This window comes from Lepus europaeus, chromosome 22 (assembly GCF_033115175.1).
Source record: "Lepus europaeus isolate LE1 chromosome 22, mLepTim1.pri, whole genome shotgun sequence".
Classification (NCBI taxonomy): Eukaryota; Metazoa; Chordata; class Mammalia; order Lagomorpha; family Leporidae; genus Lepus; species Lepus europaeus.
The window spans coordinates 28736427-28760817 of NC_084848.1; the positions used below are offsets into that span (position 1 = coordinate 28736427).

The following is a 24391-nucleotide window of genomic DNA, read 5'->3' on the forward strand; positions in this document are numbered from 1 at the left end:
CGCTCACATCTTATGCCTAGGACATGCTCACCTAGTCTACCTTGCAAGACTGCTGTGGCAGCGAGACACAAGGTATTCAGAAATACCTGAAAAATGACAGTGCACAGTGCTAATGAAGGCTGGGTACCCGGATCTTGTCAAGGCACAGTGTGCTGGCTTCCCAAGTCCTCCCATCCGATCTTTTTTGAATTCGAAGCAACACGATGTGCAAGGAGAGAACTGACCGAGTACACCCTGGCACCCTACACCGCACAACCCTCTGCAACCATCGGAGAAGCAGGCACCAATTGTATGAGGGTACTTTACAGACTTCCACGGGAAATGGAAGTAAAAGAGAAGCTTCTTTGGTTTCTTGGTGCTGTAAAATTTTGAAATTGCATACAGGACGGGTTTTCAAAGTGTGCACGGAGAATGTGAATTATGAAAATAGGAGGCATGGGTTCTAAAACTGTTTTGCACCAAAATTGACCTATCTCTTCACTCCATTTTTCTAGGCACCTTTTTAAGGACCTTCCTATTGTTGCTCCAGTGCTGGAACCACAGTTTTGAGAAAAAAAAAAAAAATCAAGTGAGTAATCACACTGTCATCTATGGTTGCCTTTGAGAATCAGGACTGTCAGCATACAGAACGGAGGCACAGATGTTAAACAGAATAGGTTAAATAAAACTGCATGCAGTTCTGAATTTAAATCACAAGTAGCGGTAGGAACTTATGATGTACTTTTATTACTAACAACAACATGTTTCCTAGTCTGTTCACTGGAAAGACCTTAAAAATGATGAACACACAAGAATCATGGCCACTGGTAAGTGCCCAGATGTGATCACTAAACAGCATTTCCACCTGGGAGAATCAGGGCTCTCTAGACAAACAGCTCGTCCCAGCTCCAGGGCAGAGCCTGGGACACTGCGGCTTCCTTGCTATTTGGATGACGTCAAAGACTGTCAGGGTGATGCCGGAAGGAGCCAGCTGGCCAGAGGTGACACCATCCACGCATCAACAAAGATAAGCTAAATGGACTACAATACATCAAATCTGCCCAAGGTCACTAGTTTTCAAGATACTAACAAAATTGTCCACCACCGGAAGGTGATAGCAAACCACACATTATGTTGAAAACTGGCAAATGAAGGAAAACAGCAAATGTGTATCTTGGGTTTTGTACATGAACTACACAGCTAGTTAACCAAGCAGTAGTTAGGGAAGTTTTTCTTGATGGACATACGCCAGCTAACAAATGAAGACAGCGTGATTTCATGGAAACATCACCTTTGTGTGACCCTCAGTGAACTAGTGGATTCAAGAATGAACATCAACACCACCAGAATCACTAAAGGAGAAACTGCGAGGCCTTGTGTGCCTTCTGCCAGGAGGGAACTACCTAATCTCTCAAGTATGTTTGTCCATAAAAATCAAATCTGAATTTGATGCAATACCCCAGTGAAGCAACCAAGGTATAGGAAATGCAGAGGACAGAAGTGCACGGTAAACAGCACCACAAGGCTGCAATCAGAAAAATCCATAACTGTGGACATCTTTGCAGGGCCATGGATCCTACTTTTTTCATCAAGTAAGTTGCAAGGGCTGAGGTGGGGCGGGGGTGAGAGATAAGGGGAGCCTGTTCAGATATCTAAACGTCCAGTTACCATGTGTGTGCACTTAGTGGGATTCTAAATTTAAATAAAGCTTAGAAAAAGGCATTTATTGAAATCGACCTTAATTTTGAGCATTTGCTTGCAATCTGATGATAGTAAGAGAACACTGGGGGCTGGTGTCGTGGTACAGCAGGTGAAGCCATTGCCAACCCATATGAGCATGGTTCAAGCGCTGGCTGCTCCCTTCTCATCCAGCTCTCTGCTAATATTCCTGGGAAAGCAGCAGAAGATGGCCCACGTGCTTCGGCCCCTGTCACCCATGTGGGAGACCCAGAAAAAGCTCCTGGCCCAGCCCTGGATTTTGTGGCCACTGGGGAGAGGATCAGCAGATTGAAGATCTCTCTCTGTAATTCTGCCTTCCCAATAAATAAATAAATCTCTAAAAAATATCCCAGCATTCCATATGGGCACAGGTTAGAGTTCTGGCTGCTCTACTTTGAAAAAAAAAATGCTATGGAAAAGGTGCACTGCAAATGTACAATACTCATGAGGTCTCTGCCTATACAACCCCAGCAACAGGTGATCACTGACTGTCAAGGTTCCCCCTCACCATCAAATCAGTCCTGCATCACAATCAGCTTATCTTTTAACTCCATTTCCAGCAACTTTCCAAGTACCCTGTATATGCTCCCAGCACCAAGTAGTGCACAGAAAATGGAATTAAAAGATGAGTTATAGGGACCGGTGCTATGGTGTAATAGGTTAATCCTCTGCCTGCAGTGCTGGCATCCCATATGGGCGCCAGTTTGAGTTCTGGCTGCTCCACTTCTGATCCAGCTCTCTGCTGTGGCCTGGGAAAGCAGCAGACGATGGCCCAAGTCCTTGGGCCCCTGCACCCACGTGGGAGACCTGGAAGAGTCTCCTGGCTCCTGGCTTCAGATTGGCACAGCTTTGGCTCTTGTGGCCATCTGGGGGAGTGAACCAGCAGATGGAAGACCTCTTTCTCTGTCTCTACCTCTCTCTGTAACTCTGTCTTTCAAATAAATAAAATAAATCTTTAAAAAAAAAAAAGATGGCCCAAGTCCTTGGGCCCCTGTACCCCTGTGGGAGACTTGGAAGAAGCTCCAGACTCCTGGCTTTGGATTGGCCCAGCTCTGGCCATTGTGGCCATTTGGGGAGTGAACAAGCAGATGGAAGACCTTTCTCTCTGTCTCTCCCTCTCACTGTCTGTAACTCTACCTCTCAAATGAATTAAAAAAATTAAAAAAAAAAAGATGAGTTATTCTGATGCAAAAACATTTTACCTCCATGCACAGTTTTCCCACAACACTTGTTTGCATGGCCTTTTTGAAGACCCTGTATGCATGGATTTCATACATCAGAAGGAAAGCTGTTGTCAGGACTCAGTTTGCCCTGAAGATGCCAAGGGCACCAGGGACTCACAGGGTTGCAAAGCAGAGCCCCTGAACTCCCCAGAACCAAGTGCACTTGACACAGGCATTCAGTGCAGTTCCTGACCGGGGGGACAGAAAGGACAGTGCTGGTGCTGAGGTTGCCAGGTGCTTCCACTCAGAAGCTCCGGGCAAATGACCAGGCAAAGCCACGTGACAAGACCCGGGCTGTATTCTCACATCGTTCTGTGTGCACTGAGTTTCCCGAGTTAGAGCAAAAGATGTACAGGAGAGGAACCCCCAAAATTCTTTTTCAGAAACCCCACAGGTGAGGGAGAAGAGGAGTGGATTTGAGGGGATCAGAGGTCTGGCCACTGGGTACGGGATGGTGGAGGGAGCTAAAAATTAGGTGACGAAGGAAGACACGGGTCAGTGCTAGCCCTAGAGATGGCACCACCCAGCCCTCAAGAGTGAGCCTGGCATTGAGGGTGCCTTCAGTTTCTTTGAGCAGCCTTGTTAGCATCTGAACGTCCTACCTGGGTCCTGCAGGGTTAAGAGTCCCTGCTGTGGGCTTGCTTTATCCCTGGAGCTCCCCTCTTCTCACACCGTTGCCATTGCCTGTCTGTCTCCCACACTCACCCATAGCCTTGCTGAGGGTGGGCTTTTGTCTGCTGCTTGTGGTGTAGCATCACCTGGCACAAGGCCTGGGGTACAGCTGTTCTCACAGCTGGAACTCGCAGCGGCGGTTACAGATGTGGGTTTGACTCACGGCCCTGCCAGCTCACTGTACCCACTTGGCCAGCACTGTGTTTTGGTGGCCAGATTCTCCCACTGACTTAGCACAGACATCAGATTTTTATAAAACAGAGATCTTTCCTGGAAAAGCTAAAGCATCTACACCCAGTTGCTGCTCAAGGGTGGTTCAAAGGATGGTTTTATGACTTTATGGGGGTGTGAAAGTGATATGCATTCAAGAGGCACCATAATTCAAATTTTGAGTTGTCATCTTTCCCTGGGCTAGCAATAGACAGTGGGATCCTCCCCCCTGGAGCCAGACAGCGGCACTGAGAGCAGCTCCCCGTCCACCCTGCAGCCGGGGGGAGAACCGACCGACGCACTGCACAGTGTGCTGTGCGTGCCTGAGCGAGCATGCTCAATGTGTCAGGTGGATTCCATGCACTTCCAACTTACGATGCAGCACTGTAAATTGAGGAGCATCTGCAACTGCAAGTGTCTGTTTCTACACAATCCTATCTAGGAAAAGAAATCCTGGGATTCCACTGGGCATCCGTCTGGAAGAGCAAATGGACTTCTAGATAATAGCACGTGGAGTTTTAGCTAGTCACGATGCCCAGGGCTTGTGTTAAAGGGTGGAGTGGCGAAGTGGACGGAGGAACACCTTACGACACAGCCATTGGAGGAGGTAAGCAAACCTGGGCGTCTTCAAACGTGTATCTCCCTCCGTCCTTGACATTGTGACTGGTGATCTCATAGCTGTGGGAATCCAAGTTGATTGCACTCGGGGCTCCTGGAGCCAGGAACTCTTGCCAGATTTCTTCCACCCTCTTGGCCACGTCTTGCAGGGGTTGTTTCTTGAGGTCTTGGACAGCCAGCCAGAACCTGAAGCAGGTGCAGAGACACAGTCAGTGCCAAGGGCTCAGCATCTGGCCCCGGATGGAGATGGTCCTAGGGCTGATGTCCATGAAACTCATTCCATAACACCCCCCAGCCCACCCTGAGGTCATCATCTGGGTCACAAAGACCACAGGGACTGCTGAAAATACAGAGTGTTCCACTATTGCAGATGGCAGAAAAGAAATGGACATCAAGACCAGTGTGTGTGTAGCCGCCGTGATGAGGTTCCTCTCGCTACGTCAAGGTTTGCCACCCTCTCATTTCAGGCTGGGTAAATGACACACAATAGGGGCAGTCTTGGGCATCGTGGGACATCCATCAGCAACCCTGGCCTCTATCCAGGAGATGCCAATAGTTATGACAATTAAACACATTTCCAGATATTACCAGATGTCCCTAGGAAGGTAAAATCACCTCTGGATGAGATCCACTGAGCTGCATGGGCAAAGGGCATCCCTTTGTTAAATCTGCCTGGGATCAATGGGAGGCAACAAAATGAAGCAGCAGAATCCTGGAATCACACACAAAAAAGTAGACCTGGGAGGAAGCAGCCATTCATGTGACTGGCAGGACAAGTGTCCCCATGGTGCGTGACCTAGGGTAGGCATTCAGGGAATGGCTTCCACGTTGAAGGTGAGCTCATCTGGAGCTAAGAGGAAGGGGCATCAGGGCAGGGGGAGGGGACGCTGCCTAAGGGTCCTCCAGGGAGCTCCTGCTCACCTGCACTTGTGCCTCTCTTCAACCTCAGTGCAGGTGCGTCCCTGCGGAGCACCTCCTCGGAGCTCTTTCCCGCTGGGAGCCGAGCCTTGGACCACAGCTCCCTGCTCTGCAGGAGTGGTCCCAAGGCAGCCTTCCAGGGGGACTCAGGGCTGGGCAGCACACTCTCTGCCCTGGGGTTGGGACAGGCCAAGTTTCCCTGAGGACCAGTCCACTGGGCGGCTCTCCCTGCCAAGGGACTACCCCATGTGGTCTCAGCAGTGAGCGGGGAGGGACAAAGAAGCGGAACAGGGAGGAAGTGCATTTGGCCTGTCAATGAATTCCAAGCAAAGTAAGATGCACTTGCATTTTTTAAACAAGCATGTCTTTCTGTTGCTTTTCAGAGAAATTGGAGTACAGTGCATGGCCTAAAGGCGCCACTTAGTGGCAGGCTAGGGTAATGCAGCCCTATTTCCATAAGGAGAGAAACCTGGTTGTTTCGTGTTCTTGCAGAAAACCCTGGTGGTTTTGGTTCCCTCCTGGATCCCAGAGCGGGGAAGGAGAGGCTTCACTGATCAGATCCGAGGAAGCTCAGTTCTGCCCTCGTTCTGCCTCTGAGTGCCTCCCTCCTCACCTGTAACCTGGGCTATCTTTCCATCCAGACTCTTTCAGCCCCAGGGCGGGGTTGGGGTGGGGAGTGGGGGTGATGAGGGGTTGGCACAGCTGCAGGCTCAGACTGGCCCCTGGGGCTCTTGCTAATGCCACCTGTTGTCACCCGCCCCTAATCCCAGCCCTTTCTCTGGCTGCCAGGGGAGAGGGAACAGCAGTGTCTCCTTCGCCGGAGTCCAGTGGGTAGGGGAAGGAAGAATCTAGAATCGCTCAGATGAGCTGTCACTCTGGCACCTCCACCTCCCAGACCCACCCCCAAGTCCTCAGTTCTCTGTGTGAGATGAGGAAGTGACCAGGATGTTGCAGCTAAAGACCGTCCCCTGGTGATGCACGTGCCAGCCAAGCTTTCTCTAACTGGAAGAAGGTGCCTGACGGGCAGCGGAGACCAGCTCTAATAAAGGAAGCTGGTGTTGATATTTCAAAGGGCTGGAGGACTCCCTTGCTGGGAGCGGCAAGTCACCAAGACTAAGTCAGTGGGTCTTCCTCAAGCACACGTCAGGGCTGCCAGGGAGCCAGCTCTCTCTTGGGTGTCGCCTCTGGCCTGGATCCCTGGCTTGTAGCCACTCCCGGGGCAGCAACCTTTCTAGCCTGCCAGCCGCCCCCCGCCCACCTCGCCGGGTGAATTCTATGCCCTTCTGTCATCTCTGTCCCCTGCCCCCATTCTGCCCTGGGGTTGGGTTGGGGAAGGAGAAGGAGAACTGAGCTCCTCTGGGAAGACCTGGGGAGACGTGGGGGAGCCCATGGTCACGGAAGCTCCAGAGTGCCTTTTACAGAATTATCTGGGGGTCACGGGGATGCACGCCCCTCAGCTGCAGGGGGTTCAGAGGAGCTGCAATTTCAGCATCACGTGGAATGGACTTTTACATAGAAATTAAAAGATTGCCTTTGCCAGGCAAGCCCCAGAATTAAAATCAAAGTACAAGGAGAAACAATAGGCGGGTTGGAGGAGGTGGAAGGGAGCGGTGGGGGTGGCAGCCCCTGGACTGTTTTCTCTCCCCAGCCCTCTGCCTGCCTTGGAAGTGACCTGCCTTGTCCCTCTCCAGTGACAGCAAAAACACCGGCACCCCACGGGATGAGTTGGCCGTTCCCGGCTTTGAAGCACCTTTGTGTTCCCTTGAATTCAGGCTGGGCCCTGGCTCAGAGCCAAGGCTGTGAGGTGGCTGTCCCCCTCCCCCGCCACACCCAGAGCCACGAAGGCTCCGCTCCCGCATGTTCAGTGCCAACGTGGGGCCGGGGGAGGCTCCCGGAGCTCCTGCTCTTATCAGGAGCCTGCAGGTCCTGCTCGTCCCCGAGAACGCCGGCAGGGAGGGAGGTGCCAGCAGCAGCAAGGCCCTGGTGACAGCAGGCCACGAGGACTGGCTGGTATCAGGGAGACCACCTGTCTCACCTTGCCCCTGGAAGCTGCCAATCTGCAGAGCAGCAGGAGGCGGCCCGGTGCGCAGGCATTTGATGTGTGTTAACGGCTTTGAGATAAGCAAAGGCAGGGCAGGGGGAGAGGCAGCCCCGGCTCAGGCTCCTCTAGGGCTGGGATGAGGCCCGAGGTGCATGGGTGAGACTTGAGGGTGGCCCAGGGGCTGCCCCGGGGTGGGCTCCTCTCCCGTGGCTGCGGGAAGCTGGGCTTCTCCGCTCCCAGCCAGCTGGCATTAGAGCCCTTGACCCTTCTCCATCTCGCGGGGAGTCTGGCAGCCCTCCCGGGCCCCAGCTTAGCTTACCTAGCTTTTCACAAACTAGATTTCCATGGCTTAGAAAATGCTCTTTAGGGTTGGTTCCCAGAGAAAAGCAAACTCCTGGGCAGAACACAGTGTGTCTGCGCCCTCTGCTGGTCAAGCAGAGACTGCGGAACAATGGCATTGAACTTGACTCCATAACGGCTTGGGCTGAAATTCTCAACCCATGTCGCAGCCACCCGCCAACCAAGTTAGGTCCCCTGGCCGCCTGTGTTCCCAGTCACTGTGGGCTTGGTTAGTGGGGGATGCCGCTGGGCTGAGGGCACTTCCCGAGGTTCCTGGGGCGCGGGGCTGCTGCTGGAGGCGGGGGCTCTGGAGGCAGACCTGCCAGGGTCTCCTGTGCTCTCTTTTAATTGCTTCTCTCCTCAGCTGACACCGTGCGGAACCACGATCATCAATCTGCAGGTTAGGAGAACAACTCCACTCTCTCAGGAGACATCACAGCTCATAAAAAATGTACAGGGGATGCGTCTGGCTGTGGCTTTTGATTTTTTAACTCATGCCCTGCCGTGTGGCAGAGGGAGTCAAGACAGGGAGGGCAAAGACTTGGGCGGGGGAAGTGCAGGTGTCGGGGGTAGGGGAAGTGCATTGAGAGGTAAAGGGTGACTGTCACCCCTCTGGGACAACACAGGGTGAAGGACTCAGCACGACTCCGAGGCGCCCAGCTTCTGGCGAAGCCACCGGCACTCAGAAGGCACCCATCTGACAGCTGTCTCCGTGGGTCCACGAGGGTGGGTGAGAAGACGAGGAAGAGGACCAGCTTGTGCTGCAGGGAGTGGCAGCATGCTGGCTGTGCCCCCTGCTAGGATGTGGCTGTTTCTTTTAGTGTCTCACACAGGTCCAGGTATTGAAGGCTTGGTGCCCAATGTTTTACGTTTGTGGATAATAGGTTAAGAGTGAGGACATGGCCCCAGGTGGGGGGTGTCATTCCTTCTCCCCAGAACTGGTCAAGAGCCCAGGCTACTGACACTGGAGCATGGAAGAGAAAAAGACTAACAAGAGCTCTACTGGACACATTGCAAAGTGGTGCCCCTTAGGCCTCCCTGGTAGATGGGGATGCTTAGATCAGAACATTTTTGCATAGCACACAGGGGGAGGTATTTGGGTCACTGGTTCTGTGCCCTTGGAAGGGGAGTCCTCATTGAGGGGGTTGGATATCTAAGATGAGTTTGGCCAAAGCTCTCTCTGCTTCCTGGCTGGCCTTGTGGTCCTCTAGCTCTCCACGGTCTGGCATTTGCTGTCACTGTTTTTGCTAGACGCCCAACCTGCAGGGCTACTAGATCTTAGACTGTGAACCTCCAAAATCGTTAGCCAAAATGAGCCTCCTTCCTTCTTACACTTCTCTCGGGCACTTGTTGGAGTGATGAAAAGCTTACCAACACAGCCTGCAGGCCCTGGACATGATACTCCTCCCTCATCTCATAGACTCACCAGAAGAAAATGATCAGAGGATGATTCATTACAGTGTATGTCATAGAACTCTCCCCAGGAAGAGTCCACGTGACATTCTGCAGCCATGGTATAAATCTGATCCCTTGGCTCCTTACCTGGAACTCCATGTGCTATGCAAAAATGTTCTGAGCTAAACAGCCCCATCTACCAGGAAGGCGTAAGGGGCACCACTTTGCAATGTGTCCAGCAGAGCTCTTGTTAGTCTTTTTCCCTTCTGTGCTGCAGTGCCAGTAGCCTGGGCTCTTGACCAGTTCTGGGGAGAAGGAATGACCCTGGCATGGCCAGCAGGATCTCCAGCTGTGCCATATTACACAACTCCTAGGGGCTACCATGTACACAGCCCACAGTGGAGGTGCATCTGTGTGGCCACCCCGGACAAGGAGGTTAAAAAACAGTGAGTTCTGAATCCTCAGGTTTGAAGGAAAGAAAAACCAAAGGGAAGAGGAAGAGAGGAAGAAACTACGGTGCAATGGATGACCGGAGAGTCCTAATACTATGAGATTTCACACTGAGTCCCTGCCATGTACCCAACCACGCTGAGTATTATAAACATGGAAGTGGGGGCATCCGGGCAGGGTTTAGAAGTCTCAGGCCATACTTCTTCTCCCTGTCCTATTTTCTTTATCCTCTTCTCTGTCGTGGGTTGGAAGGGATCCTCTTGAAGTTAGGGTTTGTACATGCACACTGGGGGCTGGCACACTCCCTACATGCTCATGCAACATTCTTCCACTTGGCATTAAATGGAGACCTCCTGGCACGGGGGAAGGAGCTGGCAGAGGCACAGGAGGTAATGGAGGAGGAAGCACTGAACACCTGCCAGGGACACACTCCTGGGCTCTCAGGGGGATGTGTATCTGGGGAGACCAATCTCAATTGGTGTGTGTTCTGGCCACACTCAGGGCTTTCTGGAGTGAATACCCCAGAATGGGCAGGGTGGCAGGTGAGCCAGGAGTTGCTCCTGGGGTCCTCACACTGACCAGGACCCTAGGTCATTCTCCAAACTTCCTCTAGCAGTGCGGGTGGCAGAGGGTCCTAAGGCCACTTGCAGGCTAAGAAGCAGGCAAGTAAAGGGGTCTCCATGCCACTTGGAAAGTCAAGGGGGGAAGAGATGAGAAGGGGCAATGGGGAAGAACCCCAGGTGTGGCTCTTGGAGACTGTAGTAGTCAGCGTTTCCTCAACTCCAACTAAAATCCCAGAGTGCAACTTCTTGGGAAGGCAAAGGTTTATTCTGGCTTACAATTTGGAGGTTCACTGCTCAGGATTAGGCAGTGCCACTAATCTGGTGTCTGGGGGAGGCTGGCCATAGAGGAACTTGTGCTAAGAACTGATCACTAGGTGATCCAGGAAGCGGAGACCGAAGCTGGGCCATACCTGGCTTCAATGACCATCAACCTCCTTGCAAGAGCTGCCTTCTGGGGGTAAAGCCCCCGATGACCTAAACCCTTCCACGGCTCATCTCCTAACTGCCATGATTAGATCAAGTCCCCACCCGAATCCATCCACGATTAACACCAGACCTTGAGGTTTCAACACCCACATGACTTTGGAGAGCCAACTCCCACTCAACCCATAGCAGACTGTACTGAGCATACAAAGTGGGGCTGAGCTGGCTACATAGGGGGCTGCCTGGGTGCATAAGCTGCCTAGGAAGGCACTGAACACAGGGTGAGTTGGCATCACACATCTTCCCAGGTTTCTTGGTGGGGACTGTCACTTTGCCACCCTTGGCTCAGTCCCTCAGCTTACAATGTTCTCCCTGCTCCTAGCAGCCTATGTATTCTTCAGAGCCCCACTTACAATCTGCCTTCTTGGAGTGGGACAATGCTTCTTCCCTCATTTAACCACTTCCAAAATAGTTCTGAGAGGTTGCACTCATATATAGATATTTCATGACTGAACTGTCCTGTGCTGTTTCTTCAAGAGCCTACAAAGTGGTTGGAGGACAAGAGTGTGCAGCCTGACTCACTGGCGTCCCTCAGAGGACCCTCAGCCGGGGCTTGATACAGCATCGTTGTGTGCCAGACATCACTTGGTGGATGCATTGGACTTGGATGGTCTCTAACTTCAAATAAAAACACAGATTCTACAAGTCAACATCGGTGGGGGCAGCCCTTTGCCTGTAGCTTATCATACACACTCTGACTTTTTCAAGAAAAAACATCTGAAATATTCATAAAACCTGTTTTGAAGAAAACAGCCTCAGAAGATGAGAATTAGCTGAGTATTTAAAAGAGAACAGTGCAAAGAAAAAACAAGAAGTGTGCTCCACCTTACCCAGCGGGGAGCCATCAGCTTGCTACAAGCACTAAAAGGCTTGGGTAAGCCATGAGTTCCATGGGTCTCTCTCATTCTTCATCTAACGCAACAGCAGGCCAAATAATGACCAAGATCTCTGTCCCTTGTCACGTGTCCTCTTCTCTTCCTCTCACCTTGGGCCCCGTGTTTTGAATATTTTTCTATTAAACAGTAATTATTGAAACATTTCACTCATAAAGTATTAGTTATAGTCCAATAGACACAATCACTGACTGCAGAGGATCAAGGCATGAAGTTCATAAAATTTCCTGAGCAAGGAAAAGCCATCTTTGATTCACAGGTGCATCACGCCTCTGGTTAACTGGTGATACTTATTTGGGATGTTCGAAACTCTGAAATGAGCCCTGGGGCCCCTCTTTTCTGGTTAGCCCTTCAGATCGTAGGGCCCCTGATCAGGACGTTTGGAGGGGAGCACCTCTGATCCATTTCTCCCCTCTGAGGTTCCAAGGAGCTTTACTTAACCAGTGGTGCTATCAAACCCTTGGCTGTTATCCAAGATGTGTTTCCAGTTAGTTGAGCAAATGTCATCCATGCTTAAAGAACTAAAAGATGCTGGTGTTGGGAGGTGCCAGGATGGTGCTAACAAAGTTGCATGCTTTAATTTGTTCTTTTGCATTTCAACCTTTGCCAGATTGGTGGCAAATTGACTTTGAACCCTAACAATATTTGCCAGAGAAGGGAGGTGCATAGACGGATTATGCAAATTTCGTCACGCATCCTGCACACAGCTCAAGCCTCTGAGAGACTTACCTGAGGTTTTCTGAGCTGAATTCAGACTCCAGAAATCGGAGGAACTGGTCCCGCCCGACCTGGTCCTTCAGGACCTCATCGAAAGAGAAGCCCCATCTTTTCACTCGCTGCTGGCTGGGCTCTTTGCTTTGGGGAGGAGAAGAGAAGGTTTGAAAAATGATTGATCCCAGGCAAAGGTCTGTATCATACTCTCTTCAATAACTCGAGTTCATTTTGTCTCACGCACTAAAGGGCAATGTCTCATGTTTAACGGACAGATTCTATACAATCTGCATAAGTTCCAAATGTGAGCTTTTGGATAGCAATGGCAACCGACAGTAAGAGCTTTCTTTGGCAGAGGGATGTGGGGTCAGGTTAAGCGGCTGCTTGGGATGCCCGCACCCCATTGAGTCCTGGCTGTCCCGCTTCGTCCAGCTTCCCGCTCTGTGCACCCTGCTCTCAGCGGGTGACGGTTCGAATACCTAGGTTCCTCCCACCCATGCTGGAGACCCTGATGGGATTCCTGACTCCCGTCTTTGGTCTGGCCCAGCCTAGGCTGCTGCGGGCATGTGGGGAGTGAACCAGAGGATGGGAGATATTTGTCTCTGCATCACTCTGTCTTTCAAACACACACAGACACAAGGAAACAAACAAACTTTAAAGGGGAGATGTGGAAGGGGCAGCGCTTAGTGAGGGTTCCCAGGGTCATCAAGTGACTGCTGCCTACAGGACGCAGAGCCACCACTGAGTACGCCCACAACACCGCTTCTGTCAGCTACGGGCCACAATGCTTTGTGAATGTCACCCTTCATCAATGACGTCACCCCCCTGCCCTCACCCCAACTTCCAGCTCTCCCTCAGTCCACAGGGGAGAACTGAGAGCTCTGCTCAGAGTGAAGCGAAGCGCAGGTGACCAGAAAGGCATCCTCTCATCAAGGATGAGCCACGGCTACTTGCTTGGAAGCAGCACACGGCAGTCCCTTGTTGAGAGAACAGCCATGTGTAGTGGTCATGGTGAGCTGGACATTCTCCCAAGCTCACACCTGCCAACCCACCGACTCCTCGTAACCACTCAGGAAAACGTACGCGCGTTACTCCCAGTTCCAGGTAAGGGATGCAAGGCCTAGTGATACGCTGCCTAAAGGCCCGTGGCAGGAGCGATGGAGTGCAGGATAGGGGCTGGACCGCACGGGCCTCAAGTGCAGCCTTGACAGCTCTGCTGTGCTGTCTACATTCAGGCCTAAGAATGGCTGCTCTTATTCTTCTGGGGTTGGACAATGAGAATATGTCCTTCAGCTCCCGTGTTCACCTGCTGTGTATCTCTTCCCCTACCTTCAAGAAGGAATAAGTCTCTAATTCACAAGTACCACGCTAGAACTCCTCCCCACGTAGGTGTGGTCCTTGGACCAGAAGCAGAATGCCAGGCCCCACACAGACCTGCTGAGTCAGAACCCATAGTTCACCCGGGTCCCTAGGTTGATTTATGGACACACTGAAGAGTGGGAAACATTGCTCTAGCAATAGTTAACTTTCCTCTTTTAAAATGTAGATATATACTTGGTATTATTTCTGACAGTAAGTGAATACAATCACACTTCCTCTTATTAAGAAATTGACATCTTCTCAATAATTATCTTACAAATCAGACTCAGGAAAAAGGGGAAGGAAGCCTGTGCACTGAAAGGCAGGGAAAAGCAAAGGACTCTTCTCCAGTGCAGTCCTGTAGAATGTTCTGTGATGGCAGAAATGTGCTGTACCTGTGCTCTCCAACGGGGTGGCCACCAGGCTCAGGCGGCCACTGAGCACTGGTCAAGTGGCTAACACAACTGATGCAGTGACTTTTAAGTTCTATTTGGTTTTAAACACTAGAAGTTTCCATCTGAATAGTCCCAGGTGTCATACTGGATATATAGCTCCAGACACAGGCCCTCCAAATGCCATTACTTCTGTACCCGTAGACGCGATCATCAACCGTGGTGTCTGCTAATTCTAAGGACAGTGACCACTTGATCATGTGCTTAGGGATCAGGGTGGCATTTATGGTCTGACTTTGCATTTCCAGGCATAACTCAATATGGTCACAATAGTGGACAAGGTCCACCAGGTCAAACTATAGGGAATTCCACGAAATATCTTACTCAAAGCACTAGGCTGGGCCTTTTACATAACATAAAGCCAGGCCATGGATTCTCTCAAATACAAGCCACAGAACGAATCAAACCCTGTTACTTCCCAGAGGCCCAAGCCCACTGTTTATGGAGAAATCCTCCTGGGGTTGAGTCCAGCAGCCAACTTCAGCCCTAGGCCGCATCATCTCCTTCTGCCAGGTCATACTGCGACCTAGGACGGACACAGTCATCTGCTGTTTGCCAGCCAAGGTCACAGGCTCTGCAAGGACTGTGCTGGGAGCAGCTGCACCCTCGCTGAAGGCTGTGCCCAGAGCACCAGCTGTGGAAGCTCACTCGGTTTTTGTGGTGGTGGCCTCATGGATGCACATCCAATTCCACGGCACCCAAGTGGTGAGTCCACATTATCCTACCAGATGGGAGAAGGTGGTGGCAGGGATGGGAGAAGGGCAATTTTTGGGGTGGACCAGAAATGTTGGGGTGTCACTGTAGATATAGAATCAGAGGGATGTCTAGGACAGAAGTTGGGGATGACCAACAGAAATCAAAGGACTGGGAGAGACAAGATACCCTGGAGTGCTAGTTTCTTAGGGTTGCCAGATAAAAAGTTCTACCAAACTGCATGGTTTACAAGAGCAGAAATGTGTGCCCTTGCAGGCTGGGGGCTACAAGTCCAAATCCAAGTGTTGGCAGGGTCATGCTCTCTCTGAAGCCCTTAGGGGAGGATCCGGTCCATGCCTCTCTCCTGATTTCTGATATTGCCAATGATCCTTGGCGTTCGTTGGCTTGGAGGTGCATCACTCTGATCTCTGCCTCTGTCATTACGTAGCATCCTCCCCGTGCTCCTGTGTGTTCTCTGGGCATTTCTTCTGTGTGCCTGTCATTTTGGATGGAGGCTCACCCCACACCAGCAGAACCTCACCTTAATTAGCTGTGCCTGCCGTAACCCGATTTCCAAATAAGGTTGTACTCTGAGGTTCTGGGAAGGATATGTGCCTTGGGGATATGCGCCATGGGGTGACACTGTTCACGCTAGCCTGCCTGGATTCCCTCAATGATCCATCACTCACAATCCCATTTCTATGCCTGGCTGTTCTGAACCAGCTCCCTTTATTCCAGCTACTGTTTGGCCACTGGGATTCTGTTCCACTAAAAGCTTCCTGGACACAGCCTCCTTCTGTGCATCTTCTCTCTAGCACTTGAGTGATCCCAGCAGCATCCACTTTAAGGTCTAACAATATATTTGAACATGTGTCTCCCACGGAATGGTCTCTGGTAGTTGTAAAATAATTCTGAAAATTAAAAATATCTCTTGACATCCATCCCCAAGGGACTGCTACAGTAACTTTCCCTTGGACAAACTCAAGCAAGCAATCCTAAGAACTCACTGTCTCCCTCCTCCTACTTCCTGATGACATTTTATCAACAATTCTGTATCGTCACTCAGGATCTTAAGGACTTGTGTCATTGTCTCTCTCTGAGCTGAGGACACACACCATACCTTATACAGCTTTGCAGTCACCATCGCACAAGAGTTCAGCACTGAAAGGAAATTGACTTCAAACAAATGTACCTAATGATGTGATGGATGCGTCCCTGTCCTCACTGCACTTCCTAAAAGACACTAGCTGGGTGCTGGTGGTGTGGTGTAGTGGGGTAAGCCACCACCTGCGACACTGGCACCCCATATGGGCACTGGTTTGAGTCTCGGCTGCTCCACTTTTTTTTTTTTTGACAGGCAGAGTGGACCGCGAGAGAAAAAGTTCTTCCTTTGCTGTTGGTTCACCCCCTGATGGCCGCTGCGGCCGGCGCCCTGTGGCCAGTGCACTGCGCTGATCCGACCAGGTGCTTCTCTGGTCTCCCATGCGGGTGCAGGGCCCAAGCACTTGGGCCATCCTCCACTGCACTTCTAGGCCACAGCAGGGAGCTGGACAGGAAGAGGGGCAACCGGGACAGAATCCGGTGCCCCGACCGGGACTAGAACCCAGTGTGCCGGCGCCACAGGTGGAGGATTAGCCTAGTGAGCCGCGGTGCCGGCCCTGCTCCACTTCTGATGCAGCTCCCTGCTAATGCACCTGGGGAAGCAGCGGAAGAGGCCCAAGTACTTGGATCCCTGCACCCACACGAGAGACCTGGATTAAACTCCTGGCTCCTGGCCTCAGCCTAGCCCAGCCCTAGCCATGCAGCCGTCTGGGGAGTAAACCAGTGGACGAAAGATCCCCCCCCCCTTTGTTTCGCTCTCTATTTCTCTAAATCCCCCTTTCAAATAAGTAAATAAATCTTAAAAAAGAAAAAGAAAAAGAAAAAAAAAGGCACTAGCTGGGAGCCTTTTTCTAACTTTCATTTGTCCTCTGTATCCAGATTCTCATCAAATTCCTGCCACCCACTGAGCAGTCCAAACAGATGCATAGCAAAGCCAGGTGGCTCTCCAAGGGAGTCCTTCAATTCCAGCTGATTTCCTGGCTAACGAGGACGGAAGACGTCTCCCCAGATGACAGTAGGGAAGTCCAGTTCAGAGGAACGGCCCATGTATAAAACCACACATTTCTGTAGGGCCAGCACAGTGCCAGGAGTGTTCCGTGTAGGGCTCCACTTGAACCTTAGTGCCAGCCAGGCAGGTGAACATCTGTGCTCAAATGCTCAGAGTTCAAAAGAGGCCTAATTGTCCAAGACCACACAGCCATGAGTGGTAGTCTGCCTATTTATATTTTTTACCCTACTACTTTGCCTTCTATAAGAGTTTGTGGAAAATGGAATTAATATCTAAGTTAATTTTAGTGCAAAAATATTTGAAATCTGAGCATATGAGGGGTCCTCAAAAAGTTCATGGAATGTGTATATTACCAAAAAAAAAAAAAAAAAAAAACTATGTAAGGATTGCAAAGTTTGTTTGCATCCAAATAAACTTAGATGCTAACTCCCTTTGCCCACTAACTTGTTGAAGCACCCTAAGCCAAATAATTGTGTGAAAAGATTTTTAAGTACATTAACAAAGAAATTAGAAGCAAAATGAGATTTTTTTTAACCAAGGAGTTTTACAGAGGAAAAACATTGATAATATTTGTGTTGGTACGGATGTGGAGAAATAGGCACCTTAAGTTGTGGGAAATCTGAGCACAGGAACTAGCATTAAAATATGCATACAATTCCTAGCAATTCTACTTCTGCAAAATTTATCCTAAAGAAACAACTGGACCCTGAATTGTTATTAATACTTGCCAAAAAATGGACATACTCTAAATATTTATGACCTGGGGGTTGGCTGAATCACTTTTATTTACTGCAGCTGTTAAAAAGGATAGGGTAGATCTCTATGTGTTTACACAGAATGACTGACATTATATAATGTTAATTTAAAAAACTGGACAATGTCTACATAATGAACCCACTTATGTTAAAGAATAGGATATTATATTGGCATCAAAATCCAAATGGACAGACACTAAATCAGAGGTTCCCAAACTTTCTGAGTCCATGGCATCCTCGCTGTCTGAGTTTTTCTTGGTGTCCCTGAACCGAAAGAAGCAGCTAGCAGTTTCACTTATCAAAGGACAAGACCAACCAACTTAATATGGATTTATGCCTTAAAAACTTGGTAGCTGTTGGAAATACACATAAACTGAAAAATACTTAATTTCATTCATAAGTGACCATAATGTACAACTGCTGGGCACTGCATATCTCCTCAGGCTTAAGGACCAGAATGGACCTCACCGCTCTCACCACGCTGGTGCTGACACAGTATTTGCTTTATATCAGATATGGAAGGACACGACATCATCAAAGGGATGTGTGATGTGCTCAGATGTTGAAACCAAACGACCGTCAGCCAGTAGTGTACACTGCATCTGATGCACGTCACCCCGTCCCTGTCTCCCTCAGCAATTGAGAACGACCTTGGGCGACCTCAGGAGTTCCCCGCAGCACTGCAGGGTTCCCTGGTGCATGTGGGAAGCAGGCATCAGACGATAAACACAGGTTCACCCTGGAAGCTGAGACTGTGTTGGAGGAAGAGGCCTTTCCTCTATACACAGCTTGAGCCGTACAGAATAACAACTATGACTGCAATGACTTTCTAGGAAGTTTTCCCATTGCAGAGCAAGGAGCAAAAGTGCCGGAGAGTGTGAGAGAAATAAAGAAAAGAGAAACGCGATAAAAAGTTACTCAGCGGAGAGGCAGACAGCACGGGGGCCCACCACACTGGGTACATTTCTGTGTGCGCCTTCTGGAATCCCGGGAGGGGGCCAGGACCCCCTGGGCTTCAGTCGCCCGGATATTAAATAGCACACCAGCTTCCCTCGCAGGGACGGAGCCACAGAACGATGGAATCGCTGCTGCCAGTGGCTCCACGAGAGTGGAGTGATGAAAGTCATGGCTCTGGAACCTTCCTCCTGGGTTCTGATCCTGGCCATACCCCGGCTGTACGACCTTGGGCAAGTTAACTCGTTTCCTCACCTGTTCCGTGTTGAGGATTAAAACACTGCAGAGTTGATGGAAGACACTCCCTAGGTGACGGGGCCAGCACACACCGAGCGCCAGCTACTGCTACTGCTGTCTGTCCTTACTTTCTAATGGGAAAACCCCAGATTGGGCCACTGGGTTCCGCCCTTCCAGCAGTGAGTCCTAGGGCTCGGCAAGCAACTGTCCCAGTTATCAGGACGCCCAAAGGGGCCGAGAGAGAGGTCAGAGGGGAGCCACACAGAGCTAGGAGAGGCACAGGCATGAGGAGGCAGAACTCGGCCCGGAGACTTCCTAAAGGATTTATGTCCTAGTGATAAAAGGGGGCAAGTGGCTGACAGAAGCAAGGTGATCTCGTGCATCTCTTCCACCCCCTACCCCGAAGCCCTGGGCTTACCTCATCTCCACATCCCATAAAGTGATGTCGTCACTGACCCAGGGGTTGGCCGGCTCAGCAGGTGTCACGAAGGGGTCGTATTCCGCGTACTGCTCCGTGTAGGCGATCAGGCTGCAGGAGAGAAGCAGAGTAAAGAATGCCTCCAATCTCCTAGAAAAACATTTGTTCTGTCTTAGGCAAACATGGCAGCCGTCTTCACAGAATTCTAAAGGCAAAAAATCACCTCCACTCCTGCGACTGGCAAATCATGCTGTTTTCTCACGTGTCCTTGTTCCCTTCTCATGAGCAAAGTGACACTCTGGCACTGTGACGTCAGCGTCCTCACACATGTGACACCTGCTTTCCCACTTTGCCTGAACCTCACTGCCTCTCTCCCTGCTAATGCTAGCTTTACCGATGCACTGGTCCACACCTGCTTGTGCACCACTTTCCCACAGAGACGGTGGATCTCAAAGCACGGGCAGCAGGTGGAAGACATCGTTCTGCCACTCCGGGATCCCCAGCTGGATGACTTTCATGTTATAGACTTTTTTTTTTTTTTGACAGGCAGAGTGGACAGTGAGAGAGAGAGACAGAGAGAAAGGTCTTCCTTTTTGCTGTTGGTTCACCCTCCAATGGCCACTGCGGCCGGTGCATCGTGCTGATCCGAAGCCAGGAGCCAGGTGCTTCTCCTGGTCTCCCATGGGGTGCAGGGCCCAAACACTTGGGCCATCCTCCACTGCACTCCCGGGCCACAGCAGAGAGCTGGCCTGGAAGAGGGGCAACCGGGACAGGATCGGTGCCCCGACCGGGACTAGAACCCGGTGTGCCGGCGCCGCAAGGCGGAGGATTAGCCTACTGAGCCGTGGCGCCGGCCAATTATAGAGACTTTTAAAAAAAAGATTTATTTATTTATTTGAGAGGTAGAGTTATAGACAGAGAGAGGGAGAGACAGAGAGAAAGGTCTTCTATCTGTTGGTTCACTCCTCAAATGGCTGCAATGGCCGGAGCTGGGCTGATCCAAAGCCAGGAGCCAGGAGCTTCTTCTGGGTCTCCCACATGGGTGCAGGGGCCCAAGGACTTGGGCCATCTTCTACTGCTTTCCCAGGCCATAGAAGAGAGCTGGATTGGAAGAGGTGCTGCTGGGACTTGAACTGGTGCCCATATGGGATGTCAGTGCTGCAGGCGGAGGCTTAGCCCACTATGGCACAGCACCAGATCCTACAAAGACTTTTAAACCCTGGCAGAGCGCAAGTACTTACCTAAGCATTTTTCTAAAATCAACTTAGTTGTTCTAGTTATAATTATCATCTAACATATAAGTGGCAAACTCATAGACAATAGTAAACTAATCCGTTAATATAATATTTAAAACTTTCACTTTAAAATGTTTTAAAATTGACTTTTGCAAAATGTGAGAGGCAGAGATGGAAAGATAGTTAAACAGAGAAAGAGAGAGAGAGAGAGAGGAAGAGAGCTCCCATCAGCTAGTTCACTCCCCGAGGCCCACAGTGGCCTGGATTGATCTGGAGCTGAAGCTGGGAGCCAGGAACTCAGTGTAGGTGTCCCATGTGGGTGACACAGCCTCAATTACTGGTGTCATCGCTGCTACTTCCCAAGAAGCTGGGGGAAACTGGAGTCAGGAGCCGGAAGCAGGACTCAAATCCAGGTACTCTGATATGAGAAAAAGGAGTTTAACTGCTAGGCCTCACAACTGCCCCCCTAAATTTTATTTTTATGAAAATATATGGGGATAGCTAAAATAGTACTTGTAAAATAGTGCTAAGGGGTTAGAAGTACAAGAGAAGAAAACGCAATGATGTGGTGGTTTTTTTCTTTTATGTCTTCTTAGTCATCTGTTCTCCATGTCCTGTTCTTCTCCAGCAGTTATCTAAGTCTGTCTAAATTGTATGCTCTTACAGCTGCTCTTGATTTGTTAATTTTAGGCAAGTATTTAACTATCTGCTTAATAATCCTCCAATCCCTTTCCCTTTGCTTGCAATGCTCCTCCAGATTTATACAGCAATTTTTGTTAAAGCGGTGGTCGGTGTTCACACCATTAATCCAGATAAAAATCATCTGATCCTCAAATAAGTATCACACTCCCATTTTCAAATGTTGCAACAAACCTGTAAAACATACAGCAAATTTTTTTTTCAGAGCTTAAGCACATCAGATAATCTATCAGTTCTGTCCCCTGCTTCCGGCAGCTTCTCTCCCTCAGTCTTTAGCCCCCTTGCTCTACTCTGGACCACCTGCTCTATGAACCTGATGCAGAATCGTCATGCTGGGACTTACTTCACTTCTGTGTTGCAGCCCTTGTTTCCTTAATTCATGTATGATTCTTGTTTTTACTCCCTGGTTGTGTTGAAGCACATCCTATAGTAGTTTTCTAACAAAGGCTGCAGGAGAGCTAAATATTTTGAGTTCTTTCAGTTCTAAAAAATGCTTTTATCCCCATACTTGAGTGATAGTGCTTTTTGGCAACCCCAGTATCACTGTTGAGAAGTCAGGGTCCATTTGATTTTTGTTCTTTGGTTCACTTTGTCAGCATAGAATCGTTGTTGCTGAAGTGCTGTGAAACTTTACCATAGCCCTTACTACTTGTTTTTATTTACCGTGCTATATACAATATATAAAAATATTTCCGCAGGCGCCGCGGCTCACTAGGCTAATCCTCCACCTTGCGGCGCCGGCACACCGGGTTCTAGTCCCGGTCGGGGCACCGATCCTGTCCGGGTTGCCCCTCTTCCAGGCCAGCTCTCTGCTGTGGCCAGGGAGTGCAGTGGAGGATGGCCCAAGTCCTTGGGCCCTGCACCCGCATGGGAGACCAGGAGAAGCACCTGGCTCCTGGCTTCGGATCAGCGAGATGCGCTGGCTGCAGCAGCCATTGGAGAGTGAACCAACGGCAAAAGGAAGACCTTTCTCTCTGTCTCTCTCTCTCTCACTGTCCACTCTGCCTGTCAAAAAAAAATATTTCCAATAAATCATACTATTTCTTTGCTAATTTCTTTCTTTTAAAATGATTTTATTTATCTGAAAGGCAGAGTTACAAGGAGAGAGGAAGAGACAGAGAGAGAGGTCTTCCATCTGCTGGTTCACTCCCTAAATGGCCACAATGGCTGGCCAAATAAAGGAACCTGGAACTCCATCCAGGTCCTCAACACGGGTGCAGGGGCCCAAGGACTTGGACCATCTTCTACTGCTTTCTCAGGCACATCAGCAGGGAGCTGGATTCAAAGTGGAGCAGCTTGGACTGGAACCATTTGGTCAGGGCTAGGCTGGCTGAAAGCCAGGAGCTAAGAACTCAATCTTGGTCTCCCAGCTGGGTGCATGGCTGGGACACTGTCACTAGAACCTTCACTGCCGTCACCCAGGGTACACATCGCAGCCAGGTATTGAACACAGGGACTCTGGTGTGTGATATAGGTGTCATTTAAAAATTAGCTGTTTATTTGAGCGAGGGGAAGAAGGAACATGCTCCCATCAGCTGGTTCACTCTCCAAATGCCTGCAAGAGTTGGCGCTGAGAAATCAATCCAATCTCCCACATAGGTGGCAGGGATCCAAGCACGTGAGCCATCTTCTACCGCCTCCTGGAGCGCACATTAGTACGAACCTAGAATTGGGAGCAGAGCTGAGATCCCAACATAGGTACTCTGACGTGGGATACAGGCGTCTAACTGCTGCCTTAAGCACTGTGCCAAATGTTCTCAAATGTTCTGCTCCCATACCCCCACCCTCCACAACCTTTTTCTATAAGGCTCAATTGGTAAATATTTTATGCTTTATGGGCCAGATGGTGTCAATTCTATTGTTGTAGCATGGAAGCAGCCACTGATAACTTGTAAATGAGTGTGTGTGATTATGTTTCAATAAAACTTTATCCATAAAAGCAGAGAATGGGAGGTTGACAATGTGGCATAGTAGGCTAAATCTTGCCTGTGGTGCTGGCATCCCAAATGGGCACCGGTTCTAGTCCTGGCTGCTCCTCTTCCAGGCCAGCTCTGTGCTATGGCCTGGGAAGGCAGTGGAGGATGGCCCAAGTGCTTGGGCCCTTCACCCGCATGGGAGACCTGGAGAAGGCTCCTGGCTTTGGATGGGCCAGTCATCTGGGAAGTAAACCAGTGGTTGGAAGACCTTTCTAACTCTACTTCTCAAAAAATAAATAAATAAAATTGGAGAATCTGGCACAGTAGTTAAGACTGCTTGGGATGCCTGCATCCCGTATCTGAGTGCCTAGGCGCGAGGCCCAGCCCCAGCTCCAGCTTTCTGTTACAGTGCGCCCTGGGAGGGGGCAGGTGACAGCTCAAGTACTTGGACCCCTGCCCCCTACATAGGAACCAGACAGAATGCCAGTTCCTGGCTTTGTGGGCATTGGGGAGTAAACCAGAAGATGGAGATCTCGGTCTCTGTCTCTCTCTGCCTTTCACATAAATAAAAACAGAACCTTTACAACGAAACAAAACAGAACACAGGAGCGGATGTGGCTCCCAGGCTGCAGGTGGACAGTCATTGGCCTGTGGGTTTCCTCAGCTGGCTCCTGGGGCCCCAGAGCAGGTCGGGGGACACCCGGGAAGTAGGCAGGCCACGCCGAGGCCGAGAGGGATCTGGAAAGCAGGCTTTGCGGAGCTTCTGCCGGGTCCACAGCCGTTCAGTCAGACCCTGCCTCCCAGCACGCCTCTGTGCCTCTGGGCCTCTGGACAGCGTCGCGGGAAGCTGTGATGAAATCCACCTGCTAGGCCTTGCTCTTGGCCTGGCTTCTTCCGCCAGTGGAGCGTCAGCCGCAACCCTTGGGATGGCCGATGAAAGGCGGCCGGGCTTCCTGCCCCGCAGCTCTGCAGGCAGAGCGCCCACGAAGGCTCCAGCGTCCAGATGGCCCCTGCTGATGCCAGCAGAGCCTGAGCCCCCGGCTGTACGCAGGGCGCCTTCGAGGAGCACACCGGCCGCTTCCTGTTGGGGTGCAGGGTGAGCGGAGAAGGATTTGTTTTTCCAGTGGGGCAGGGGTCTGGGGGTCCGACGTCGCCAGAAATGGCTTTAGCCCGGCCTCTGCTGTCAGCCCCATGCCTCGCTCTTGCCCTGCACAGTCCCTGGTAGGGACAGATTTCTGTGGGGTAAACTGGCCACGTGGCTACAAAACCGTGCTTCCATCCCAACAGGTGGGCTGTGATGGTCTTTGTCCCCACCCACTTTCTTTGTAAACTACATTTTGAAACACTTC

The 24391-nt window shown here is 50.5% G+C and overlaps 1 protein-coding gene across 1 annotated transcript in view; it reads right to left on the reverse strand.

Annotated features, from left to right (window-relative positions):
* Positions 1-24391, reverse strand: part of RGS6 (regulator of G protein signaling 6) — a 558565-nt gene that overhangs the window by 35355 nt on the left and 498819 nt on the right. The window contains exons 12-14 of the mRNA XM_062181104.1: positions 19193-19303; positions 12233-12358; positions 4421-4607 (exon numbers count right to left, since the gene is read on the reverse strand). Coding sequence (XP_062037088.1) covers positions 4421-4607; positions 12233-12358; positions 19193-19303 — 424 coding nt within the window. The remainder of the gene's footprint in view (positions 1-4420; positions 4608-12232; positions 12359-19192; positions 19304-24391) is intronic.